Below are 27,997 nucleotides of genomic sequence, written 5' to 3'. Positions count from 1 at the left end.
CTGCCATCAGGATTGACATCAGTCAATCAAATCTTTATTATGGTCATAGACAAGCGTACCTTTTCATCAAGTGTCTGTTCCCCTGGTATGAAAGCATTGGGTATTGAGTAGGAAGAGCAACAGCCCACTGCTCGTCTCCTATGAGAATTCTGAATGGTGGGATAAAATAAAACAAGACAGCACTGCAAACAACTGTCTCCTCGTTTTTCCCAGGATTTTGTGCAAGCAGGAGAATCTGATGCAGAGCGTTGTGCCCCTCGGCCAGAGCTGGAGCATCGTGGCTGCCTTGCCAGTGAGATCATGGATCCCCAAGGCAAGCAGCATATTTTGGAGGACAGGCCTCTGAGAGAGAACATCTACCATGAAAACATCACCCAACTGTCACCACAAAGAATAGTTCTTCAACTTCGGCCTGGTAAGTACTGTAAGTAATATCCATCTGGTTCAGTTTCAAACTGGGAGAAAGGCACTGGAGACAAAATGGAGGCTGGAGGCTGATTGGAAAGAGGGTCCATTTATTGGTGAAGCAGAACCATCAAGCACGTGTGATTCTGGGCAGCTGACCACATGGAGTTGAGAGTGAGAGTTTTTTATACCTTCTCTTGGGCTTTGCACTTGAATTTCCTGTTCCTGTGCAACAACATGTATTCTATTGGCTGTGTATGGGTCATGTATGGGTCATAGCTGGCTCTATAGGTTGTCTGAACTAAGTTCGGTTGAAGTTTCTAAGGGTGGTGCAATAATTAATGGCTTTGCCCTGTTTTGACTCTTGGGTGAGGGCTAATCTGCCTTTGTTCAGATTTTGCTGCAGGGAGTCATGGATTACCAAACCTGGATTTCTAAAAGCTGCCCCAGCTCAGTATTTGCTTGGGGTCAGGGAGCTGTGGCTCTGAGTTTCTGTCTCCTTTAAGATTTGTATTTCTCTTTTAGGGGAAATATTTTATCCTGCCTTTTAAAAAATATTTCTCAAAATTTTTCCTTCTTCTAGAAGGGAGGGTGGTAGCTTCTCACAGTACCTTTATTGGAAAGAATCTCCAGACTCTGAAGAATCTGAAGAACATTTGATTGCCTGATCTGCTTGCCAATAGGGAGGTTCTCCGCATCCCTTCCTAGGCCAGCACATCTTCTTACCTTCCTTCCTCCTTTCTGATTCTGTGCCTGTAGGAAAGGAACAGAGTTTCACTGTCCGCTTCAAACGGGCTGAGGGTTATCCTGTGGACCTCTATTACCTCATGGACTTGTCCTACTCCATGAAGGATGACCTGGAGAAGATCAAGCAACTGGGAAGTGACTTGATGGCTGCCCTGCGCAAAGTGACTACCTCAGTGAAGATTGGTATGTAGCAGGGGTGAAATCTAAAAATTTTCCCTACCAGTTCTGTGGGCATGGCTTAATTGGTGGGCGTGGTTTGATGGTCAGGTGACTGAATGGGCATGGCCAATAATAATAAATAATAAAAATAATAAAATATACAAAACTTGGGAGTGCTCTGGTCTACCTTCTTTAAAAATAGAGGCACCGGTTTACTAGCCGCCTACAGCACTGATCAGCTGTAATACGGCTCTTTGAAGTGCCACGACAGTCATTTAAGGTCGTTTTCAGCTATATCACCACTGAGAGCTTCAGGGACAGAGAAGAGTAACAGCGAGGCGTGGGCGGTGGAGGGGGGCAGGGATTTTTGCTGCCGGTTCTCCGAACTACCCGTCCCCCATCGCTATTGGATCGCGCGATCCGGTCCGAACCAGGAGCATTTTACCTCTGGTATGTAGTGAACTCTGAACAGGGAAACACAGAAGATCTAGGAAAAGCATCATAGATTGGTTTAAGTCTTAGAAGAAAAGATGTAAACAGCATTCCCAACAATACATGAAAACTAGCATTTATTTTGATTTTGGATACATTTAGTTTAATATTTTTTAAAAATGAAGTGAGGAGGACTTGCCTAGCATCTGAATTCTTTATCTTTACTAGATAAAAAGATTTTGCATCCCTGCTGACTAGCATGTACCTACAAAGTTTTCTTTATAGCAATAGCACTTAAACTTATATACTGCTTTACAGTGCTTTACAGCCCTCTCTAAGCGGTTTACAGAGTCAGCTTATCGCCCCCAACAATCTGGGTCCTCATTTTACCCACCTCGGAAGGATGGAAGGCTGAATCAACCCTGAGCCTAGTGAGATTTGAACTTTCAGATTGCAGGCAGCCAGCAGCCAGCAGATGTAGCCTGCAGTACTGCACTCTAACCACTGCACCACCATGGCTCATTATAGGGTCATATATTGGGCTTTTGTACTGCTTTATCCCATGGATGAGAATGTTTTCTTTGTAACTCTTGTAAACTGATCTGAGCATTGCAAATTCATTGGAACTGTTAGAATTGCATGTTTCTTCCCCCCTCTCTCTAGTTCCCTCCCCTTTTCCTCCCCCCTTCCTTCCCCCCCTCTTGCCTCCTACCCCCTCCCTCCCCTCCATTCCCTTGAGGTTCTATTTTTAAATTCTAAGTCTTGCCCTAGTTTTTTGGGGAATCCCACTTTGTATTCACCCTTTGATAACTCTATGTCAGCCTTCCCAAGTAGGCCAGGCAGGAAACATGACCAGATAAATTTATTCCACTTTATTATAAATCTACATTAACAGAATCTTGCATCCGTGAAAGTGCAATTCTCCTGCCATCTCCTTTATAGGCCAAGAACCTAAGGAGGGTCCCTTCAAAGCCTGTTGCCCTGCCCACTATCCAGCTGTGGGCTAAGTTGTCTCTTATCTGATCTGTTCCCTGATCTGTTCACCCCACCTCCCAAAGCCTTATCTATGTGCTTGTAGGAGTTTGTAAAGCCCTCAGAACTGGGGTTTAAGGGTAACATGAGGAAGGGTAACATGAGGAAGACAGAAGATCTTTTACTTACAGGGTTCGGTGCCTTTGTGGACAAGACCGTGCTGCCTTATGTCAATATGGTTCCTTCCAAGCGGAAACATCCCTGCCTAATCCCAAAGGAGAACTGCCAGTCAGCGTTCAGCTTTAGGCACGTGCTCGCTCTGACTGAGAACGCCAGTGAGTTTGAGAGCAGGGTCGGTCAGCAGCGCATCTCAGCCAACCTGGATGACGCAGAAGGAGGCTTTGATGCTATCATGCAAGCAGCCATTTGCAAGGTGAGTGTAGCAGAAGCCCCGAGCAGACAGTCTTCAATAACCGCGGGGCACCTGCTAGCAAGGTACCTCCAACCCAGATGTTTCAGTGGTGGGTTGCTCCCGGTTCGCCCCGGTTCAGACGAACTGGTAGTGGCGATGACAGGAGGCTCCACCCACCTGCCCAGACATCATCAAAAATGATCTGCACATGTGCAGAAGATTCTGTGCATGCGCAGAAGCGCCATGTGCTTGCAAAGCCTCTGGTGGCTCAGCAGACTAAGTCTGTCTGTTATTAACACAACTGCTTGCAATTACTGTGAGTTCAAGTCCCACCAGGCCCAAGGTTGACTCAGCCTTCCATCCTTTATAAGGTAGGTAAAATGAGGACCCAGATTGTTGGGGGCAATAAAGTTGACTTTGTATATAATATACAAATGGATGAAGACTATTGCTTAACACAGTGTAAGCTGCCCTGAGTCTTCGGAGAAGGGCGGGATATAAATTCAAATTAAAAAAAAAAGCGCGCCCACGCGCCCGTGCACTATCAATAGTGAACCGTTAGCTCCGGGTTTTAAAACCCACTACTGAGATGTTTGTAACCTTCTGCCCTTTGAGATGCTCGTATGAATTGTGCCCATGTTGCCCTGTGCTAGGGAGAACAGTGAGAAAGGTCCCATCCTAATAAGGCCTTTTCCTTCTCTATTTTCACAATTTATCCAGGATTCAACTTTCAAGGTAAGGTCTACTAAGCCTCAACTGATTAATACCATTAACTTTTCTAACTTTTCATAACCAGCAGAACAGTTCTCCTTCCTATATATATATATATATATGCTTATACCTCCTTATATTTACTCATATATGTGTTTATATACTATATAATCTTTTTGTATGATATCTACATATATTGTTGTGACAAAATAAATAAATAAAAATAAATAAATAAACAGTCCTGCCAGAACAGATCAAACTATGAGTTAAGCAGGGTTGATTCTATTTTTATTAACTTTCTTTTCAGGGCTGAGAGAGAGAATTAGAAAGAAACCTCTTTCTCTAGCTGTTTTTTCTACATGTCAAATTTTATAAATTTATATTCCCCTATTATTTGTGCCTCCCCCCCTCACAGGTTTGGTAACTGCTTATATTTTACTACTTCATACAAAGTTGTGACTATTCTCTTCCCATGGCAAAATCAGGACATTCTCCAGGAGTTTCTTCCCTCTCACTTACTCCCAAAGAAAAAAATATTTTGATATTTTTCCTGTGGAAAAGAATACATCTCCTTCCTTGCTCTGGACACTTCTTAGGCTCTCTAAATCCACTAGGCAGCTACGAGGCTAGAATTATGCAGACCATAATTCTAGCCTTCCTTCCTCCCTCCCTCCCTCCCTCCCTTTGTTTTAAACTTATATCTACTCAGGTGAAATCTAATTTTTTTTTGCTACCGGTTCTGTGGGTGTGGCTTGGTGGGCATGGCTTGGTGGGTCATGTGACTGGGTGGGCGTGGCTATGTAACCATGTGACTGGGGTATCAAAGGACAGAAACTCACTAGCAGTGTCCTGCTGGAGCAGGGTTAAACTAGATGACCTCCAGGTCCCTTCCAGCCCTGGATTATCTTCTGAAGCTGCGTCTAGTGCCAGGTTTGTACTCCCTTCTTCCTCTCCTCCTTCCTTCCTTCCTTCCTTCCCTGCCTCCTTTCTTTCTTTCTCTCTCTCTCTCTCTCTCTCAAAAATGAATCCCTCCACACACACACCCTGTTTTTCCTCCCAGCAGGCTTCCCTGAAGCTTCCCTGAAGCTTCAGCTTCCCTAAGGAAGCCTGCTGGGAGGAAAAAACGGACTCCCCACCCACATTTTTTGGCTAGCACCCAGCTGAGCCGTGCGATCATCAGGGGCTTTTTTTACTTTTAAAAGCATTTTTTTGGCCAAAGGAAAAAATGCTTTTAAAAGTAAAAAAAAACCCTCTGATGATCGCGCGGCTCATCTGGGCATGGGGTGGGGGGACAGGGATTTTTGCTACCAGTTCTCCGAACCACCCGCTGCCATCGCTACCGGATCGGGCGATCCGTTCCAAACCTGGAGCATTTCACCCTTGTATCTACTTCTTGTTAGACTCTTCGCAAAACATTTAAAAATCTTTAAATACCTTTGTAATCCAGAAAGAATGTTGACTCACCGAAGTGGAAGTATTTTACCCTGCTACTCAGACAATCTCTCTTTATCTGTAAATTAATTACATCCGAAAGTGTTTAAGAAACTGAGGCTTGCACAAACCTTGTATCCATATAAGCTGCATTATGACTGTGAGCTTGATTAGAAGCCCTTGACTCCTCACTGCTCAACTCATGAGTCTGCCATCAAGAGACCTCAGTTTCTGCCATCTCTTCATGAGGAGCAGTTGTACGGAGTGCAAGTAGGGTGACTCACAATCTCTCCTTTACCCGGAAAGACTGCACTGGCTGCAGCAATGCCATCCTGGTATCAGGGATATCTACGCCACCATAGATCCTCAACCAGAAACCACTCCTAATTTTTCTCAATCTGGAGCAAAATTTCACAAAATTTCATTGCCAGCCCACAGTCTGATTGTTCAAAGTTTGGTAACTGCCATCTTAGTTTTATTTGCGGCATTCCACATTTTCTGTTGGAAACCTTTTTTTCTAAAAATTAAACTAAGTGACAAAACCTGAGGTTTGATATTGGTAGGTCTAACAGATCTTGAACTTTGATCTGAGCTTTCTTCAAATGCATCTTTTATTTTTATTTATTTTTTATTTTGTCGAATACATATTAAATAATATATATAAGTCTAAGCATGAATTGAATACATAAAATGAATAAAATTAAAGGGAACATTAGGACAGGGATGGTAGGCATGCTGGTGCTCTTATGCATGCCCCTTACAGACCTCTTAGGAATGGGGTGAGGTCAACAGTATATAAGTTAAAGTTTTGGGGATTTGGGAATTAGACCACAGAGTCTGGTAGTGCATTCCAGGCATTAACAACTCTGTTACTGAAGTCATATTTTCTGCAATTGAGTTTGGAGCGGTTCACTTTAAGTTTGTATCTATTGTGTGCTCGTGTATTGTTGTGGTTGAAGCTGAAGTAGTCATTGACAGGTAGGACATTGTAGCAGATTATTCTATGAGCTATGCTCAGGTCATACCGAAGGCGACGTAGTTCTAAATTTTCTAAACCAAGAATTTCATGTCTTAACCTCTTCTGAATATGCAGCACTCCTGAGAGATCGCGAATGAGTGTTCAGTTCGAAAATATTGATGTAAGTGGAGTTGCTGTTTTGAATGTGGGAGAATTCACTTGACCCTTGTTCTCTCTTTCCAGGAGCAGATTGGCTGGCGTAATGTGACAAGTCTGCTGATTTTCACTTCAGATGGCACTTTCCACACTGCAGGGGATGGAAAATTGGGAGGGATACATATGCCCAATGATGGCCGCTGCCACCTGGATGCCAATGGCGTATATAGCAAAAGTCACCTCTATGTAGGTTCCTTTCTCATCTTAATAATAATAATAATAATAATAATAATAATAATAATAATAATAATAATAATAATAATAACAACAACAACAACAACAACAACAACAACAACAGGGTTGGAAGGGACCTTGGAGGCCTTCTAGTCTAACCCCCTGCGCAGGCAGGAAACCCTACACCATCTCAGTCAGATGGTTATCCAACATTTTCTTAAAAATTTTCAGTGTTGGAGCATTTACAACTTCTGCAGGCAAGTTGTTCCACTTATCAATTATTCTAACTGTCAGGAAATTTCTCCTTAGTTCTAAGTTGCTTCTCTCCTTAATTAGTTTCCACCCATTGCTTCTTGTTCTACCCTCAGGTGCTTTGGAGAATAGTTTGACTCCCTCTTCTTTGTGGCAACCCCTGAGATATTGGGACACTGCTATCATGTCTCCCCTAGTCCTTCTTTTCATTAAACTAGACATACCCAGTTCTTCATATGTTTTAGCCTCCAGTCCCCTAATCATCTTTGTTGCTCTTTTTGAAAAGCTACTGAGGTTACTTAGAAAATAAGTGAAAGCACAGTGTCTACCACACCGAAACTCTTAGGGATGCTGAACAATTCAGTGCCACGATCTTCTCAACACCTGGTATCTTCTGGGTGTATTAGATTTCAACTCCAGTTGAATAGTTGAATTCTCGTGCATCAGATTGCAGGCTGTATTGAAAGCAGAACCCAAATCCTCTGCTCAGACCCAGTTGGCATATGGAGAGAACAAAAGGATTGAAATATCTGCCAGCCCCTATTGATTGAAATTCTGTGGGAGGGAAGTGGTGAGGAAGTCCCTCCATGGTGGAAATGCTTGGGGCTGTGTAGTCAACGGGGGAAGGAAGAACAGGGAGAAAGGTAAATCTGTGGACCAATGGGTGATTTGGATGGTCTACCACGCCTATATCTGGGGTTACTGAATCTATCAGACAACAATCAAACATGTTTTCCTCATAGCAACGTCTAGTTATTAGCCAAGGAAAAGGGAGTGAATATTAGTTGTACTTTCCAATGTTTTGAGCAATAACATTGGATGTAAGATTATTTGTTGAAGTAGTAAGTCCACTAAAGTACACTCTAGTGAAGAGTCCACTAACAACTTCCATTAGCCTTCCCCAACACAATAAAAATAAGCAACAATGAGAGTTGACCCAAATCTGGAGCATGTCAGGTTGCCTAACCCTGGCTTACTCTATGAGCATATCTTTAGCCCTTCGTTTGGTAATGGGATCATTGTCACCAAGAATGACAGTTGTACATCTGCCTCCCCACCGCAACTTTGTATATTACCGAGCTCAATATCACAATTTTATTTATTTTAGAAAACGTATATTGCTGTCTATTCGCATATGGCGACTCAAGGCAGCTTACACAAATATAAAAACATCCGTATATATATAAAAAAAACTTAATAGAAGAATGGAATAGGGAATAGCAATGTCATGGTCTTCCCTATTTCTCCATAGTAGATAGGAGAACAGTGGAAATAAACTGGTAATTTGACAGTGGATGTGTATTTATTTATATTTGTCGTATTTATGTTCTGTCCAGTGCTAGGTTTCAAATTTTTTTACTACAAATTCTGTGGGCATGGATTGGTGGGCATGGCAGGAGAAGGATACTGTAAAATCTCCATTCATCTCCAATCCAAGGGAAGGTTACTGCAAAATCCCCATTTCCTCCCGATCAGCTGGGACTTGGGAGGCAGAGACTAGATGGGGGGGGGCAGTCAGAATTTTTACTACTGGTTCTCTGAATTACTCAAACTTTCTGATTCTCCAGAACTGGTCAGAACCTGCTGAAACCCACCTCTGGTTCTGTCCAATTTAGCACTAAAGCACCAAACCTATGCACAGCAGCATCTGATTTTGACTCAGTCCTTGTGATCTAATACTTGGCCATATGAGAGAGGCTTTCTAAAGCTTTGGAGGATGGCTTTTTCTTGTCTTTCTATTCAAGCCCATATCCATCAGAGATACCAGGGGCTGAACTGAACCTGAACTGAGCCTCAACAAAAAAACACGCGCTCTGTTTTAGTGCTCTGGCTCTAGCCATGATCTTTGAAGAGATTTTAAAATTTAACGCCCTGAAGAAGTCTGAGGTAAATCACGCAAATTCAATTAATTGCTGCATGTGCTTCTGCTTTTTTTATTTTTTTATTTTTGGAGGGTGAGAGTATATTCACAACATTTGGCTTGGAAGGGAGGGCAGCAAAGCTCCTGGATTCTACTTGAAGTCCTGATGAGAAGGAAGGGGATTCCCCATCATCCAGTCAGAGCTGAAGAAGCTTCTTCAGCTGAGAAGCGAAACGTCTTCAAAGAAAAGTCCAGTTGCCTCTTGGGGGGAAAAAAGCACCTTTGGGACAACCATGACCTGGATGACTGAGAATCTCCATAAACATTTAAGGAAGGGGAGGTTCCTGGGGGAAAAAAAACAACACCAATGAGGAGGGACAGGAAGAAAAGCATCTGCCCCTGTAACCACAGCCTCTGTCTCTTTGCAGGACTATCCTTCTGTTGGGCACTTGGCTGAAGTGTTGTCCAAATCTAATATCCAGCCCATATTTGCCGTGACTAGTTCCAGGCTATCCTTGTATAAGGTGACTGCTGACTTGAAGAGTCGGGAGGGGAGCAGGGGTGAAATTCAAAAATTTTCCCTACCGGTTCTGTGGGTGTGGCTTGGTGGGAGTGGTGTGGCTTGGTGGGCGTGGCAGCAGAAGGATACTGCAAAATCCCCATTCCCTCCCCACTCCTGGGGGAAGGATATTGCAAAATCTCCATTCCCACCCCACTGGGGCCAGCCAGAAGTGGTATTTGCCGGTTCTCCGAACTACTCAAAATTTCCACTCCAGAACCTGTCAGAACCTGCTGGATTTCATCCCTGGTGGGGTGAAGGGAGTTATACTTGGACTATTTGGGAATTTCCCACTCACCTTTTCCTCTCCTCTCTAGGAGCTGAGCAAGCTTATTCCAAAGTCAGTGGTGGGGGAACTGAAGTCGGACTCCAGAAATGTGGTGCAGCTCATAGAAGACGCCTATAAAGTGAGGACATGCAGTAGCCTGGCTCATCTGAAATTAATCCTGATCAGGGGAAAGACCCCTTTTCCAGTGACACCGTGTACTTGAGCTTTACTCAGAAAATGACCTGAAGGCACCCATTGCTCATGCTCTAATAGGAAATAAGTAGACTTCATAAGCTATCGTAGTTGGGAGATAACCTAGAAGCACTCTGAGCCCTATGAATCGATTATACATTAGAGGAGGCTTTCTCATATAGTTCTTCTAGCTTAGGGCAAATTGTCAGAGTTTCTTTTGGATATTCTCAGATCCAAGAGTGAGTGAAATTGAGAGGGATCCTGCTTAGAAGTTAGTTATCTTGGCTTGCATTCAGTGGTGGGATTAAAACAATTTAACAACCAGTTCTCTGCCCTAATGACCAGCTGGGTAGGCGTGGCTTGGTGGTCATGTGACTGTGTGGGCGTGGCCAATTCAACGTCACTCACGTCGATGGGCGCTTCGCCTTAGCTGTTACAATGTACTAAGGCTTAAGCAGAGAGGCAGTTTCTGTAGGCAGGGCAATAAAGATTAGGCTAGAAACACCATCAGAATGTTTCCTTCCTGCCTTCCTTATAGGATTAGCCCTGTAAAGTGGAAAAAACAAAACAAAATAAGATTTCTTCCAACAACCAGTTCTCTGAACTGCTTAGAAAGTTAACAACCGGTTCTCCCCTATAGGTGCGAACTGGCTGAATCCCACCACTGCTTGTATTCAAACACTCCCAAGTGCAAGAGAAGTAAAATAATCACATGCAGGCAACTGAATGAACAGGCAGAGCCTGGATGCCATGCTTTGCTTCACCTTTGAGTTGATGCAAACCAAGTCGGCCACTGGAAGAAAAGTGTTCCCACATCCATGCATAAAACAGGAATGTGGCCAGGACAGAATTCTCTCCCCTTTCTCAGCCATTGCAACATTTATTTTATTTTATTTTGTATTTTGTCAAGCATGTATTTGATAACCGATACAAGTGTAAACATAATTATGAATACATGAAATGGATACAAATAAATGGGGACATTAGGACAGGGATGGTAGGCACGCTGGTCCTCTTATGCATGCCCCTTACAGACCCCTTAGGAATGGGGTGAGGTCTACAGTAGACAGTCTAAGGTTAAAGTTTTGGGGGTTTGGGGAAGAAACCACAGGGTCAGGTAATGCATTCCAGGCGTTGACCACTCTGTTACTGATGTCGTATTTTCTGCAGTCGAGTTTGGATCGGTTTACCATGAGTTTGTATCTATTGTGTGCTCTTGTGTTGTTTTGGTTGAAGCTGAAGTATTCATTGCCTGGTAGGACATTGTAGCTGATGATTTTATGTACTACGCTTAGGTCAGACTTAAGATGGCAAAGTTTTAAGTTGTCTAAACCCAAAATTTCGAGTCTGGTGGCATAAGGTATTTTGTTGCGAGCAGAGGAGTGGAGGACTCTTCTCATGAAATATCTCTGGACTCGTTCGATTGTATTAATGTCCAATATACAGTGTGGGTTCCAGACAGATGAGCTGTATTCAAGAATTGGTCTGGCAAAAGTTTTGTATGACTTAGTTTGCAGTTCAATATTACTGGAGAAGAAGCTACGCAAGATTAGGTTAACAACTCTTAATGCATTTTTTAGCAATGCTGTTACAGTGAGCTCTGGCACTTAGATTATTTGATATAAGTACTTCAAAGTCTTTGACAGAGTGAGGGTCGTCTGCTAGGTATATAAGATCTCAGTGTAGAGGTTAAAATGTTAGATTGGCACTGGGGAGATCCAGGTTCTATTTCACCCTCAGCCGTGGAAACTCAGTTTTATGCTAGATATTCTCTCCCAGCTCCACCTACCTCAGAGGGTAGCTTTTGTGGGAGGAAATGGGTTGAAGAATGCTAGGATGCTATATTGCATCCCTATATGCTATACATGTCTGTGTAGAAGCAGGAGTGGCAGAACCTGGGTTGGAGTTAAAAGAGGGATCAGGCTAGAATACCTGTGTAGCCACAAATGAACTAAGTCCAAATCCCATTGAACCTTATCCTAATTCCAAGCACGTGCAGTTAGTTGAGAAAATTCCTGTGCATAGACATAATTAGCAATAAATCAGTTTCATTGAACCTTCACATGTGAACCTGATCTTTCATGCCATATATAGTCATATTTACTACTGTATTTTTCAGAGTATAAGAGGCACCTGATTATAAGACGTATCTTAATTTTTGGGGAGGAAAATAAGAAAAAAGCTGATTGGCAGGTAGATCGCCCTCCTGGAATACCCCCAATCAGCTGTTCCCAGAGGTGAATTTTAGTATCAGGTTCTTTGGTTGTGAGCTCTGTGCCTTGGTTTTTTTTCTGCCTCTGAAACTTCTGAAACTCTGTTTTATGATGGTTTTGTATTAGTTTTAACTTTATTATGCCATTTTATAATCAGTTTTTTAATTATGTTTTTAACTTTTGTTTTGTGTATGTTTTTATTGGCTGTAAACCGCCCTGAGTCCTTTGGGAGAAGGGCGGTATAAAAGTTTAATAAATAAATAAATAAAATAAATAAAGACACACCCAGATTTTCACCCTCTTTTGGACGGGGGGGGGGAGGTGTGTCTTATACTCCGAAAAATACGGTATATGCTATGTTGAGCTCCTGCAGGACAGGGGGGCTAATATTTGTCATACTGTTTCTGTTTTGGACTGGTCAGCTTCAGCACATTAGTTTGCTGGTTTTTATCCCCTGCTTGGGGATAAAAGACAGCTTCTAAAGCACAGCTGAGAGAGAAGCAATGAGAAAAGCAGGCAAACCACGGAGATCGCTTCACTCACTAGCGCCTAGTTAGGGCTGGGAAAAAAAACCTTCACAGCTGAGAGTCAGAGGGAGCAGGAAAGCGCTTCAGTTGCTAGCGCCTCGCTAGGGCTGAAAAAAAGCTTTGAAAAAGCTACATTTGGAGAACAAGACGCACCTAGATTTTCAGCCTCTTTTAGGAGGGAAGAAAGTGTGTCTTATACTCCAAAAAACTGTGACTTTCTTAAAGCAAATAGCTGAGCTGAGTTTTGAAGCACAGCCCCCCCCCCCATAATCACTGGGTCTCCTTTTCTGCCTTGCTTTGCAGCGTAGTATCATCCGAGTCATAACCCTACTCATAACAGATTCTACTTGTTTCTCCACAGAGTCTTGCCTCCACAGTGAAATTAGGACATTTCTCAGACCTTCCGCCTGGAATCTCTATTTCTTATGACTCCCATTGTGGAGACACAGAAACCTTTGGGCAGGCAAAGGGTGGAGAATGCAGTGACGTGTCTGTCAACCAGATGGTGAGTATTTAAGTCAAGAGCTTCTGATGGCTCCAAATACTGTATGTCTCAGGAGAAGCTCTTAAAGAGGTTGCTGTGTTACAGATCTACCAGTCTAAGTGTGGATAGAGAGTTGCTGGGAATTGGAATTTGGCAACATCTGGATTGTCACAGATTTATCACTTAGGGAAGTTGATGGAGCCCCTCTCATTATTTCCCTATCTTCCCAAGGTGCAATTCACAGTGAAGATAATGGCAACCGATTGCCTGCCTGAGTCCCAGAAGCTGGTGTTGAGAGTATTAGGAGTGGGAGAGGAGGTCCAAGTAGAGCTGTCAACAGCCTGTGAGTGCCAATGTGGAGACACCCAGCCTGATGCACACCACTGCTCTGGTGGACATGGCAACCTCACCTGTGGCATTTGCAGGTATTTATATGATTTATTTCACTGTGTTTTATAAAGCTGCCTTGCTGTGTCATAATAGCAGGGGTGAAATTCATTTGCCTGGAATAAGGTCCAGGTCAGAAATGTTGCAATAAAGTAGTATAATGTTGATTTCACGATCTGTTCTTTTGCCTTCATGAAGTGGTAAAATGATCTACAGTTAGTCCTCAATTTATGACTGATCTCTTGGTGACTGTTTGAAGTTATGATGGACAAAACACTGTTTTGGCCGGCAAAATGCTACAGGAGGCCACCCAGGCGGAAAACGTGGTGCATGGGGGCCGCACATTGCCCCCACGTGCCCCATTTTGGCTGCCAGAGGCACTGTGGGCCGGTCCTTTTCTATTTCCAGGCCGGCCCCGCAGGCCAGATTTAAGCACCTTGAGGGCCAGATTTGGCCCTCAGGCCTTGAGCATGTTCCTGGAAGTCCTAATTAGAGAACTTCTCTGAGAAGAGTAAAGAAATGAAATCTTCATGTCTGAGTAGCAGTTCCTATTCAGAAGAAGTACTTAAACTACCGAATAAAGCAATATTACTTCTAGCAATTTCTATTCATTTATATTTTTGCTTAAACCATCTTTTTGACCAAATGCAAATTGTGCAATCAAAATTTAAAACCGTTTCAAAGGGGTTGTTCAGACCAACTCCAAATCTCACATTTATCTTCTCGCTATAAAATTCAGTGAAGAAAAAAGTATCTGATCGCACTCTAGAAAAAAAAAAAACTTGATATGGCAATATGATATATATAATATATATATGTTGTACCTTGATGAACGTATCTTTTCTTTTATGTACACTGAGAGCATATGCACCAAGACAAATTCCTTGTGTGTCCAATCACACTTGGCCAATAAAAATTCTATTCTATTCTATAATCCTGATTTCACACATAAGTCTAGGCAGAGACTATTTCGTTTTTTTGTAATAAACGTAGGATCGAGGCACATATATGTTTAAACATTTGGTTTGAAATGTGTTTTCTTTTAAAGGATAGTTTCCCATGGAAAAATCTGGAGGGGGCTGAAAACCCATTACCTCTGGAATGTTATTCCATGCCCTAACAAGGCATTTCCCCCTCAAACTGATCTAAGAAGGGATGTCCTCCGAAGCTGTCCATGTTAAATACTCTACTGTTTGCCCTTGAAGGTGGATAGATGCCTGATTGTGCCACCTGAAGTAGTGTTTGGAGTAAAGATCATACAATGGAAAACAGACAAAGCAAAGAGCAGACCTCAAGCATCCGTTTGTAACAGGCAGCTGCACTCAGAAATCTCTCTGAGTTTAAAAGGAAGAGAGTTTTATTTAATTCAGCATGAGTTCTGAATTTACAGAGATAATTTCATGTGAAAGTCTTGAAGAACGGTTGAAAAACAATGATTGATTGATTTATAACAACTATCTGTCACAGCATTAGCAGAGTTCTCCTTTCTTTTTCTCCCCTCTTCTACTAATACTTAGATAAGGATTAACCCGAGCTTCAATCATAATTGAAGGATTGTAGCTATGCCAGCATGGAGAGGTAGGAAGGTTGGTGAGGATGAAACCATGCAAGCCAATGCTTGACTTAGAAATGGTCTTTGACTCCTCTCCACGGCCCATTTCTCCTCTCTGTTCTAGATGTCATGAAGGCTATATTGGCCGGCGCTGTGATTGCAGGAAAGAAGAACTACTTGGTTCAGAAGGTGTGGCCCTAGCAAGTGGGCCCTTCTGCAGTTGTGACAACGTTGCCTGCGAACGACGTAACGGGCAACTCTGTGCAGGTAAAAACATGAGGTTCCTTTAAGATCAAAGGTACTACTACTCTCCAATTTAAGAGAATATATGTAGCTCAGGGATGAACCATAGAGGCCTTGGTTCTGTCTGAACTTTGTTGATTGCTTGCAGCCTGTTAATTTCCCAAGTAGGCAACATCGCCAGTGGACAAACAGAAAAATAAATATAAGAACGGACAGAATGACAGATGGACAAAACGGACAGTCGGCTGGCCAGACCAGACGGATGGACAGACAGCACACAGATGGAAAGAGTCATAAACAAAAGGATGGTCAGACAGAAGGATGAATGGAAGGATGAACAGACAGACACATGGATATACAGATGAGAGACAGATGAACAGAAGGACAGGCTGTTGGATAGATAGATGAATGGACAGGCAGACCGACAGACACACAAAAGGACAGATGGGCAGATGGAGAAATATAAGGACAGACAGGTAGAAAAATGGGCAGACAGGATAGACAGGCCGACATATAGATAGATGGAGAGATGAAAGTACAGACAGACAGGCAGACACACAGGTGAATAGACAGGCAATAGATAATGGATAGATGGACAGACTGCATCAGCAGACAGTGGACAGATGGACAGATGGATATACTCTGGACACTGTCTGTCCATGTGTTTGTCTGTCTGTCCATCTATCTATCTGTCCACACAGACATACAGACAGGAGGATGGACAAACAGACAGCCTATTGGGCAGACAGATGATGGACACTTAGGTAAACAGACAGACGGACAGACAGACAGACATATATGGAGAGAAGGCAGGCGAACAGATGGACAAACATCCTGTTGAAGAGATGGATAGCAGTCAGACAGATGGCTAGATGGGCCAACAACAAAGGACAAATGGACAGACCGATGTGGATGAACCGGTGGATAAAGAGAGAGAGGGAAGGATGGACAGACAAAAAATGAACAAATGGAAGGGTGAACAGACAGACATACGGATGGTTATGAATAGATCGACAGATGGACAGATAGATGAATCCACAGACAAACAACTTGACAGACAGTTGGACAGCCAGCCAGAAAGACAGAAAGACAGACTGATACATAGGCGGACAGAGGGACAGACGGATGGACTAGGGGGACATACAGTCACAAGGAGGCAGACAGACAGATGGGCACTTTCATCTCATTAGCCATTAGCTGGATAAATATAAGATACATAAGTCACTATCTATGACTTTTCCTTTATGAGGAGTCCTTGTTGCGGTCTGAGCTTGGTGGTTTTCTTGCAGACGTTTTATTGCAACTAAACTAAGTAACATCATCACTAGCACTGTATGTCCCTCAGTCCATCTGTCTGTTTCTCTATCTGTCTGTCCACATGTCAGTCTGTCCTTCTGCCTCTCTGGCTGGCTGTCCAAGTTCCTGTCTGTGTATCGGCCATTTCAACCCTGAGCTACAAATATTCTCCTTTATATGAATGCTTTGAAAATGTTGTACACGGAGTAGACCAGTGATGGCTAACCTTTTTGCCGTTTTCTGCCAAAAGCGGGGGGAGATCACGCGCACATGCCCACACCCATAATTCAATGCGCCCACCCCCCTGCGTGCGACCCCCCCCCCAGTTCTTCTGATAAAGAATCCCACAAAAAGGTCCCATTACTCAGCTTTGCATTATTCAAAGTGATATTTCTATGGCAAACAAAATTAAGCGATTCCAGCTTGATGGAAATAGGCAGTGAACCTTTTTAAACGCAAATTTGTGAAAGTTTTATCGACGAACTATAAAAGATTAAAAGAATATATATGGAAGTCGCAGTCGATATATAGTAGAAAGCATAATTTAAAAAAATTCTAAATGTTCCTGTTGATAAGAATATTGATTTATTAATACAATTTTAAAAAATCAAGTGAACAAGGACAAACTAGAGCAGGGGTCTCCAACCTTGGTCCCTTTAAGCAAAGCTGGGTGAGGAACTCTGGAAGTTGAAGTCCACAAGTCTTAAAGGGACCAAGGTTGGAGACCCCTGAACTAGAGGATAAATCCATAGTCAAAGCATATCTTCTATCTACTGTATTCTGCTCTAACTCTTCAAAATTAACCTCTTCTTTTTTCCTACTTTCTTCTAACAGAGCTGCTCTTTTCTCCATTTTGCACACATGATGTGTGTGTTAGCATCTAAAACCCAAAGACCACGGTGCATGTGCTAGCTTCAACTGTACATGTATTTGCCTCGCATTAAGTCAATTTTGTCCTGCATTAAATACGACCTGATATCAATATATAATTTGCACTAAATCAATTACTGCACTATTTGAACTCGCACTAACCAGGACTTACCCGTAGTCCTGAATGCCAATAAAAGATATTTTTTGCATCTTTCTCCAAATACTTTGATGGCTTAGTGAAGTGGGTATTTTCCCCACAACAGAAAGAACTCCATTATGGTGCTTGTCTCCTTCTGCCAACAGGTAACGGGCAGTGCAAGTGTGGCCATTGCCAATGCCAGGCCAATTACACTGGCAGCGCGTGTGAGTGCAGCCTGGATACCAGTGGATGCACCCAAGAGGGCAAGATCTGCAATGGGCATGGCCACTGCGTCTGCAACCTATGCCACTGTGACGTTGGGTGGTTGGGCAGCCACTGTGCTGACCACCAGATGCCCTGTGAAGTGCACAGGTGAGGCTGAGGGGAGGGAGCCAATGGATGGAGGGAAGAGACTGGCTGCTTGTTCATAGTTTCTTTTAAGCAGGAGGGCTTCGTTCAGCAAAATTCATTGTCAGTCACTGCTTTGATCAAGTCAAAGAGAGAACCATTACCATTTACCTTGACTGGATTCAATGCCAATGACATTGCACTTTTCAATTGTTCATCAGTACCACACAGGAGCACAATGCAAGTTTCCTTGGGCAAGCTGGCATTCTAAATCCTTTCATTTAGTTGGAGTAACAGTGGGCATCCCTGAAGCAGACAGACCAGGCACTTGGGATAGCTTAAAACAGGGTTGCAAAAGCTGGGTTGCTGGGATTGTATGAATCTACTGAATTGCATGGTCTCTAGAGTATCATCCAAGGTTGCCACCACATTTTAAGTGACATACTGGGGGACATTAGCAAGTAACTGGAGGGCTCCATGAGTTTTTCTATGCCTAGACAGCACACTGATAACATTTAGAATTGCTGTCCTAGCATTTTCAGAAGATGCCAGCTTTAGAAAGATTTTATTGGGCTTTACTGTGCTACTACAGGTAATCCTTGACTGACAACCACAATTGTAAGGGGGTTGGACTAGAAGACCTCCAAGTTCCCTCCTAACTCTGTTCTATTCTATTCTATTCTATTCTATTCTATTCTATTCTATTCTATTCTATTCTATTCTATTCTATTCTATTCCCATTCCCATTCCCATTCCATTCCTCCATTCCACTATTTTCTATTCTACTAATGTATTATTTCTATCTCTATTCTATTAATTTCCATTGCTAAGCAAGGTGGCTGTTAAGTGAGTCACACCTGATTTTTAATAATCTTTTTTGCCATGGTTGTTAAGTAAATCACTGCAGTTTTTAAGTGAATCATGCAGCTGTTAAGCAAATCTAGCTTCCTTTATAATCTTTGCTTGTTGGATCAGTGGAAATGGCAACCACATGATCCTAGGGCACATCATAAACACCTGCCAGTTGCCAAGTGCTCAAATTTTGGTTACATAATTGTGGGGATGCTGCAGTGGTAGTAAGTGTGAGGACAAGGATTGGTTGTAAGTCACTTTTTACAGTGTCATTGTAGCTTTGGATGGTCACTAAACAAATCGTGTCTTCATGATACTGTATCAGCCTGCATTTCTGTTTTTGTTTGTAACTCTCACCCCATTTAATAAGCAAATTGAACCATTAGAGCTTCATTACAGAAGGAATTTTTTCTATGTGATCAAATTGTATTGTTCTAAATTATAATTACGTGAGTTAAAAATCTGCCCCTTTTAGGTTTGTATGCAGTGGTGGGATTCAGCCAGTTCGCACCACTTCGGGAGAACCAGTTGTTAACTTTCTGAGCAGTTTGATGAACTGGTTGTTGGAAGAAATCATTAGGGCAGAGAACCGGTTGGTAAATCACTTGAATCCCACCACTGTTTGTATGTATATACCGTATATACTCGAGTATAAGCCGAGTTTTTCAGCACGTTTTTTGTGCTGAAAAGCGCCCCCTCGGCTTATACTCGAGTCTACGTCTTCGGGAACCCCGCACAGGAGGGGTACGAGCGGACTCCATGGGAGGGACGGGAGCAGGCCCGCCGAGGTCTCGCGGGATTTGCCCCCCCCAGGCCGGCCCCCATTCCCGTGTCTGGTGGGCGGACGGCGCAAACTTGGCGGGCTGTGCATTGGCGCGGGGAAGCCCTGGTGGTGCAGTGAGAGGGCTGGGCAGGGGAGCCGCCAGCCTTCTCGGCTGAGGAGGAGGTTTCCCTGACCGCGAGCTCGCCGCCGCGAGAGCCACCCAAAGGCCAAAAGAAAGGTCATTCCATCGGAGTAATGGGCGAAGGCTCCTTCCTCTCCCGCCTTACCCATGCTGTGCGAGCCCGGCTGGGCTGCAACACCGCCGCCGCTCCTTCCTCAGCCTCCCGGGCCTCGCGCTCTAGCAGCCGCCAAGCTCAGGCCGGACTCGGCAGCTCCCATCAGCACTGCACGGCGCGATTCGGGCAGGAGGAGTCGGGCTCGCTCTGTGGCGGTGGCGCCTCCGCCGCCTCCGCCGCCGCCACCGCCACCGCCACGGAGCGAGCCCGACTCCTCCTGCCCGAATCGCGCCGTGCGAGTGCTGATGGGGAGCTGCCGAGTCCGGCCTGAGCTTGGCGGCTGCTAGAGCGCGAGCCCCGGGAGGCTGAGGAAGGAGCGGCGGCGGCGGGGTTGCAGCCCAGCCGGGCTCGCACAGCATGGGTAAGGCGGGAGAGGAAGGAGCCTTCGCTCCATTACTCCGATGGAATGACCTTTTCTTCTGGCCTTTGGGGTGGCTCTCGCGGCGGCGAGCTCGCGCGGTCGGGGAAACCCTCCCTCCCTCAGCCGAGAAGGACTGCACCGCCAGGGCTTCCCCGCGCCAATGCATAGCCTGGCGGGAGTTACTGCGGCTCACCCGGCTCCCGCCCCAACTGGTGGTGTCGGGGCAGCCGCTGCCGCTTTCTAGCAAAAAGGTCGCTCGCCCAAAACTCCTCGCCTTCTCCTGGGAAGGGCTGGATGGCTAGCCGGGAAGGGTTGAATAAGCCAACCTACCTCCCTCCCTCCCTCCTCTCCCCCGCAAGCGAAAGAGCGTTTTCCCGTTGGAAGAGAGAGAGAGAGAGAAAGGAGGGGCCGTTCCTCCCCTTCTTTCATTCTTTCTTCTCCCTCCGTGCTTCAGAAGCTGGGTGTGTGCGCGCCTGTGTGCCCAGTCCCCTTCTCTTGGCGGCGCTGGAAGAGAGAGAGAGAGAAAGGAGGGCCGTTCCTCCTTCTTTCATTCTTTCTTCTCCTCCGTGCTTCAGAAGCTGGGCGTGTGTGTGCGCCTGTGTGCCTAGTCCTTCATTCTCTTGGTGGCGCTGCCCCAACCGGCCGCCCCAACCGGCCACCCAACCGGCCGGGAAGGGGGCCCCGACGGAGGAGAAGGCTTTCCTGAAGGTCGATCCCGAGCTAGTAGTCACTGTGCTGGGCGACCTGGAGCAGCTGCTCTTCAGCCAGATGCTCGGTGAGTCAGCCCGTCCTTCCTTCCCGTGGGGTCTGCCTTGCTGGTGAAGGTTATTGGGGCTTTTGAGCAAGGGAGGAGGAGCGAGCACCGCCTTCGCTGGCATTCCGGGATTTCCCTTTGTTTAGAGCTGGGAATCCTCCTTCCCCCTTTTGCACTCCCTCCCTCCCTCCCTCTCTCTCTCTCTCTCTCACACACACACACACACACACAGACTTCTAAAGTCGATTGGCACAATGCTAAGCAAACACAGCAGTGGGTCAAGGGTGAAGGGCTAGGAACCTGGCAGGTGAAAGGTTGAGCGACATGAAAGGCAAAGACCACAATTGTTTTAAGAAAGAAGCTTTAGCAGGGAGGGGGGATGGGAGGGTGTTTTAAGTTTTGGCAAACAGCCAGGCCAACTGTATTGGAGAAGGTCACACAACTGGCCTTAACATTTTAGCTGCTGTCTTTTTCCTCACACTTGGGTTTAATGATATTAGAGACCCTTATTGCCCTGCCAAAAAAAAAAAAAAAGAGCCACCCCAACGTCTATGAAAATTAACCTTCTCTGCCAAGAGACACTGTGCAGGGTATTTTCACTATTGGTGTGCATACAGGCTTAGATTTGTGCTGGGTTCTTAGTGCTTAGAGCACTGACCTTCAGAGGCACCCTGGTCCCTTGGAAGCTAAAGGAGGACTCATTTTCATGCTTGCAGTTGTATTGTCAATTTCTGTGAGACAATGTTGTTGAAGTAACTCACTCACTCATTCATTCATTCATTCATTCCTTGTGTGTCCAATCACACTTAGCCAATAAAAATTCTATTCTATTCTATTCTATTCATTCATTCATTCATTTTATTTTGTCAAATACATATTAAATAATTATATAAATATAAGCATGAATTGAATACATAAAAGGAATACAACTAAAGGGAACATTAGGACAGGGACGGTAGGCACGCTGGTGCTCTTATGCACGCCCCTTACAGACCTCTTAGGAATGGGGTGAGGTCAATACTAGATAGTCTTTGGTTAAGGCTTTGGGGATTTTGGGAAGAGACCACAGAGTCAGGTAGCACATTCAGGCATTAACAACTCTGTTACTGAAGTCACATTTTCTGCAATCTAGATTGGAGAGGTTCACTTTTAAGTTTGAATCTATTGTGTTCTCGTGTATTGTTGTGGTTGAAGCTGAAGTAGTCATTGATAGGAAGTACATTGTAGCAGATAATTTTATGAGCTATGCTCAGGTCATACCAAAGGCGGCGTAGTTCTAAATTTTCTAAAGCTGGGAATCCTCCTTCCCCCTTTTGCACTTTTATTGTTTTTCGTTCAAATAAATATTCATGTTATTTTACTTGGCTCTATCTTTATTTTTTACATTGACCAGTAGCTGCCTCATTTCCCACCCTCGGCTTATACTCGAGTCAATAGTTTTTCCCAGTTTTTTGTGGTAAAATTAGGTGCCTCGGCTTATATTCGGATCGGCTTATACTCGAGTATATACGGTATGCTTGTTTATCATCAGACTTATAAGTGGTCTTAATCAGAGTTTACAACTTCAGGCAAATCAAATTAAAAACCACCTTCAGAATACGTGCTCATCTTTGTCCCCAGGGATTCATGATATAAAAAAGGAATCTGAAAAAAATCTCTCCACCCCACCATCACCAACTGGTTAAATCGCATTTAACTGCAGTAACTGCCCTGGTGATCAAACCGTTCTCCATCGGTGCTAGCAGCATTTGGGTGTCTGGATGTGTGTGTGTGTGGGGGGGCATACTTTATGCTAAGCAAGAGTAAATAAAAGCCCCCAGTTTAAAAAAAAACTCTGCACATCTGTTGGCAGGGATTGTGCTGAGTGCAAAGCTTTTGGAACCGGACCTCTGAGTCAGAACTGTAGCAATTCCTGCAGCCAAACGGTGAGAATGTTGGTGGCCCCTGTGGATGAGAGATGGTGCCAGATGAAGGGAGGAGATGGGCACCTCCTCATCTACCTCATTGAGAAGGACAAGACAGGAAGCATCCTCCTGACGGTGAATGACCGAAAAGGTGAGTTGCCAAGGGAAGAAGTGTAAGTATGTCCTCTTATTCTTCTACACTGCTGGGTTTTTCCTGAGACGAAAAATAGGAGAGAGAGAGAGAGAGAGAGAGAGAGAGATTGGGTTTCTGGTGGGATCCAGACCCAAGATCTGCTTATATGCTAGGCCAGGGGTCTCCAACCTTAGCAACTTTAAGACTTGTGGAGTTCAACTGAGGAATTCTGGGAGTTGAAGTCCACAAGTCTTAAAGTTGCCAAGGTTGAAGACTCCTGTGCTAGGCAACCTGTGATGCTAAATCAGGCAAGGGAAATCTGTGTACATCTCTATGAGGAGCTCTGGCAGAATCAAATTTCTAAACCAACTGCTTGTTAACCATGTTTTGCTGAATAAAGCACAACTCACTGAATTTTTCCCATTGAACTACAGAAGTAAGTCATGTTATGCCTTAGTGTAATGCATAAATCTAACCTGTATGCTTTCATACATCATTTGCCCCTCGATATCCCTTTGATATGATTAAATCTATGCAAAAAAATCAAAAAAAATTCTAGTGTATTGGCTCTAGATCAGGGGTGGGTTCTACTTACCTTTACTACTGGTTCGCAATGGAAGCGTGCTCATGCTCTCGCTTTGCTTGCGCATGCATGCACAGAAGCTCCTGCACATGCGCAGATCATCCATGATGACATCTGGGCGGGTGGGCAGAGCCTCCCACCACTTTTACTACCGGTTCTCAAGAACTGGACCGAACCGGGAGCAACCCACCACTGCTCTAGATGGCAGTTTGTTGCTAGCAATTATACACAAAGACGAACGAGGATAATGGCTGGGCTCTATTTTTGGTTAGCTCTGGCAAATCTTTGGTTGACTGGCCATCACAATTAAGCATATTGCACTTGGTGCAGTGGGTGAATCTAGCACATAATTCTTGATGCCAAAATGAAAATTGCTGGCTCTTCAATGACCCCACCCCCTTTTATGTTCTTCTATTCTGTAAAGAATGACATTTAATTGACCATCATTTGTGTTGTAAATGTTGTACCTTGATGAACATATCTTTTCTTTTATGTACACTGAGAGCATATGCACCAAGACAAATTCCTTGTGTAGCCAATCACACTTGGCCAATAAAAAATTCTATTCTATTCTATTCTATTCTAATGATAATACTAGAGAAATGTCATCAGCAGACATGACAAGCTTCGGGGTGTTGCTCTTTGGCCAGTGTTGCTCTTTGGGGAGCAGAGCACTATAAGGAGAGAGAGTGGTGGCAGAACTTCACTCCTGAAAAACAGTCTCCAGCAAATCCCACCACATTACTTGACAAGCCTAGCTCTGTAGGCAGGTGTAAAACAACCTTCCCAAATAGATATCCTCCAGTCTGCAAAAAAAAAAAACACCACACCATTAAATCTTGGTACAAGGAAGAAGCCCTACTATGGGAAGGTGAGCATAGATGCTGCATAGCAAGGCACAGGACACATGGCTACAATGGAAGAGAGAAAAGGGAGGAAATAGCAAAGGAACTAGTGTTTTTTCTTGTGAGACCTGTCTATCAGGGCAACCTGGTCCACCCAACTATGGGACAGCTTCCGTTTCTGCTTTTGCCTTTCAGCCCCAATCCAGGAGCCTGCGTAGGCAGTCGCCTTTTGCGACGAACTATTTTTGTGTTGAATGTATATTTCACCAACGAAGAAATAAGGGAGACTAGTACAGATCTATTTCAAGCTATTTAGTTCTCATCAGCTAGCCATACTCTTTCTGGGATTCAAAGCAGCCCGGGTTCGAATCCCAGAAAGGGTTTGGCTAGTTGATGAGAGCTAAACAGCTTGAAATAGAGCTGTACTAGTCTCCCTTATTTCTTTGTTGGTAAAATATAGTACATTCAATCGCAAAGGAATGGAAAGTAGCTTCTCCAATTCCTGGTGGGAGTGTTGGCAACTTAGATAAAACTCCTGTGCTTCTTTTCTTTCTCTCCTGCCAGTGCCAGATTCCACCAGGCAGCCGAACCTGATGCCAGCGTTAATGAGTGCGCTGACTGTGGTGAGCATAGGGGTGTTTCTCATTGCCGTGCCCCGTGGCATTGTGGAGATCTGTGACCGGAGAAAGTTCAGATGCCTTGAAAAAGAACGAAAAAGTGCCATGCGGCCTCAGGTCAGTGCCCTTCGAAGCATCTTCAACTTGCAAGGCCATCCTGAGAGAGACAAACCTGACCCATCACTAGGCTTTTTTGCACCTTGGGAAACACCTGCAGAAAATATGAAGGACAGACCTCTTCCTCCTGGAAAATGTAAAATGTGTATATTATTCGCACATTGCATACAGCCAGTGGGACAACTTGCTTTCAGAAGTTGTGGGTGCTTCATCACTAGAGGTCTGAAATAGTATAGGGATGGAGCTCCCAACCTTTTGGGCACCAGGGACCGGTTCCATGGAGAGAGGTTTTTCCATGGAATGAGGGGCGGGGCATGATTACATATGCTGCCTGCATCCCGCAGGTGGGGCTTCACTTTTTTATGTGGACCAGTTACTGGCATGCAATTGTCGGGTGCTGGTCCATGGACCAGGGGTTGAAGATCCCTGACATGGGATATAGATAGATAGATAGATAGATAGATAGATAGATAGATAGATAGATCTTTATCTCAAGCAAGCATACGAGGAGGGGCATTTTGTTGCTTGTTCTTAACCATAGAACAAGCACTGGAGAAGTGCTGTTTTTCTACCTACCATTGAGGACATGAGCAGCATGGCATCCTCCTGACAGTTGGACTATAGTTCTCCTCTGCTCGTTTGTATAATCAGGACTTATACGGCCCCAAGCTCCACTCAGCTTTACACGGATGGCCATAGCTTTAACAAAGCAACCGAGTCTATCTGAGATAAATTTAGCTTGGGTGCCTCAAGGCCTTTTAATGCAATTCAGTTAACTCAAGCACAAACTATCAAGATCTTTTGCACAAAAGCACACAGACAACTCTTGCTTTTCTAGGAATTGACACTTTCTCTCTGTCAATCCCGCTCTGAAGGTAATGAAGAGGAGGGGAGGGGAGGAGAGGAGAGTTGGAGAGGACTTTGGAGATCTTCTAGTCCAATCTCCTGCTTAGGCAGGAAACCCTATAGCATTTCAGATAAATGATTGTCCAATCTCTTCTTAAAAACTTCCAGTGTTGGAGCGTTCACAATGTCTGGAAGCAAGTTGTTACTTCTAGAGGCAAATTGCTATTTGCAGTTTACTGAATCCTAATTTCTAGATGTAGATTAGCTAGTATGTGGTTCAGTGTGTCACACCAACATAGCATAAAAAAAAACGTATGAATCCTCCTTTCTGAGATAGCTTCTGAGTGAGTTCTGGGGAAGTAGGGAACGGGCCTTTTCAAAGATGACCTCACTTGCAGAGGGAGAAGCTGACCGTGGAGTTAATCTATGCTGATCTGAGTGCTGATTACTGGTGGAGAGGTGCTGGAGTCTTTTTTCTCTTTTGGGCTGGTTGATTCTTTTGCATAGTCTATAGAAGTTGTTAATGCCTATGTGTCTATTGATGGCTGATTTGTTAGAGTGCTGGGCTTCTAGAAATTCCCTGGCATTTTTGGACTTGGCCTGATCTAGGACTATCACATTTTCCCAATTGAAACTATGGTTAAATCTATCTACATATTGTGATATTCAAGCGTTTTTATCATGTCTTCTGACTGCCAGTTGGTGTTCATGGATGCGTTCTGCCAGTCTTCTGCCTGTTTGTCCTACATAGTGGTTGTTGCAATTCTTACATTGTGTGTTGTAGATGACTCGTTTTTCCTTCTGGGATTGCTGGGTCTTTTGGTTTGCTTAGGATGTTTTGAAGGGCTTTAGTTGGCTTGTGTACTGCGCTGATTCCATGTGGTTGTAGTAGTCTATTTGTGGTTTTTCAGATATTCTTGATGTATGGCAGTGTAATTTTTTTAGGGTTTGTGTTGGTTGTGCTGTATTGGGTCGAGTGGTCAGGGACTTTTCGATAAAGTTGCATGAGTATCCATTTTGTTGGAATGAGTTGTATAGATGCTCCATCTCCTCCTTCTGTTCTGGGTTACTGCGGTGTGATTGGGCTTGTTTAAATAAGGTCGTTTAAATAAATAAAAGTCCTTACACAACTTCTCTTGTGGGAGGTTGGGTTATTGCTTTAGTAGTAGAGCACCTAGCTAATATGAGTGGTTCTCCTGTAGACTTGCGTTTCTAGTTTGCCATTGTGCTCTCTGCTGTTCAGGATGGATCAGGATGTCCAGGAAGTGTAGCGAGTTGTTTTCTTCTTCTCTAGTAAACTGGATTCCTTTAAAAATGTTATTGATGGTTCTGTGGGTGTTCTCTAATTGGTCCTTTTTTATTATTATTACCACAACAGTCATCAACCCTCAGTACAATGGTTATGAAAACATTGCAAACACAACTTGACAATACTGTGCCAACAGCTGAAGATACTGTATGACTTTGGAGGAGAGACACCTGCATGAGAATTTTCCCCTGAGCAAGCCCTAGATGTAGTTTGACCTACATCACCAGCTCAATCTCAAATGGGTTTGAAATAATGAATCAACATGTCTGGCAAACTCTCAAAGTGGTCAACAAATAAAACCTTTATTGTACTGTGCTTTTACTTGGCATAGTGTGTTTTGTGCTTGGAAACACGTAACATGTTGATCAGGGCCCTGAAATGCTGCAGCTGTTTATCAACATTACGCATAAAATTAATGTTCACCTTGAGCAAAACCTCACATCTTTTGTATATGCCTCACTTTCTGATGAACCTCCTCTAAATGGCTCCCCCACATTGATTTGCAGATGGGCTGCCACTATCTCCTGTACTGTTAATAAGGGTCATTCCTCACTTGCACTACCCATGGCACAAACTTGCCCTGAAAATTTCTTTCTGATGGGTCCCTGTGGTGTAGTTTTCATTTCACCGCCAGTCCACAGATAAAATAACTTTAAGCTGTCATTGGCTCTATTGGTGGTGTCAACAACAGCCACAAAATATTAAAACACTGCCACTTATTGAGACGAAGTCATAGAGTACTCATTTGGTGTAGTGGTGAAGGTGTTGGCCTAGAAACCAGGAGACCATGAGTTCTAGTCCTGTCTTAG

The 27,997-nt window shown here is 44.1% G+C and overlaps 1 protein-coding gene across 1 annotated transcript; it reads left to right on the top strand.

Annotated features, from left to right (window-relative positions):
• Positions 1 to 213: 213 nt before the first annotated feature.
• Positions 214 to 27,553, top strand: LOC131192135 (integrin beta-7-like). The gene is made up of 13 exons (XM_058170996.1): positions 214 to 415; positions 1,165 to 1,335; positions 2,907 to 3,148; positions 6,471 to 6,629; positions 9,159 to 9,254; positions 9,607 to 9,696; positions 12,851 to 12,994; positions 13,205 to 13,398; positions 15,037 to 15,179; positions 17,625 to 17,832; positions 22,687 to 22,889; positions 24,864 to 25,033; positions 27,258 to 27,553. Exons 1-13 carry the CDS (start codon positions 301 to 303, stop codon positions 27,339 to 27,341), a joined length of 2,019 nt encoding a protein of 672 aa, XP_058026979.1. The 5' UTR covers positions 214 to 300; the 3' UTR covers positions 27,342 to 27,553.
• The last annotated feature ends 444 nt before the right edge of the window (positions 27,554 to 27,997 follow it).

This window comes from Ahaetulla prasina, chromosome 2 (genome assembly GCF_028640845.1).
Source record: "Ahaetulla prasina isolate Xishuangbanna chromosome 2, ASM2864084v1, whole genome shotgun sequence".
NCBI classification, from domain to species: domain Eukaryota; kingdom Metazoa; phylum Chordata; class Lepidosauria; order Squamata; family Colubridae; genus Ahaetulla; species Ahaetulla prasina.
The sequence above is the reverse complement of the archived record's forward strand: the minus strand, read 5'-3'. Positions and strand labels throughout refer to the sequence as shown.

What these genes read in the sequence shown, in the direction of transcription:
- LOC131192135 (XM_058170996.1), top strand. Translation starts at nt 301, where the DNA reads ATGGATCCCCAAGGCAAGCAGCATATTTTGGAGGACAGGCCTCTGAGA. An exon ending in TGCAAGCAGCCATTTGCAAG is followed by an intron (nt 3,149 to 6,470) that starts GTGAGTGTAGCA and finishes CTCTCTTTCCAG; the next exon opens with GAGCAGATTGGCTGGCGTAA. An exon ending in CCAGGCTATCCTTGTATAAG is followed by an intron (nt 9,255 to 9,606) that starts GTGACTGCTGAC and finishes TCTCCTCTCTAG; the next exon opens with GAGCTGAGCAAGCTTATTCC.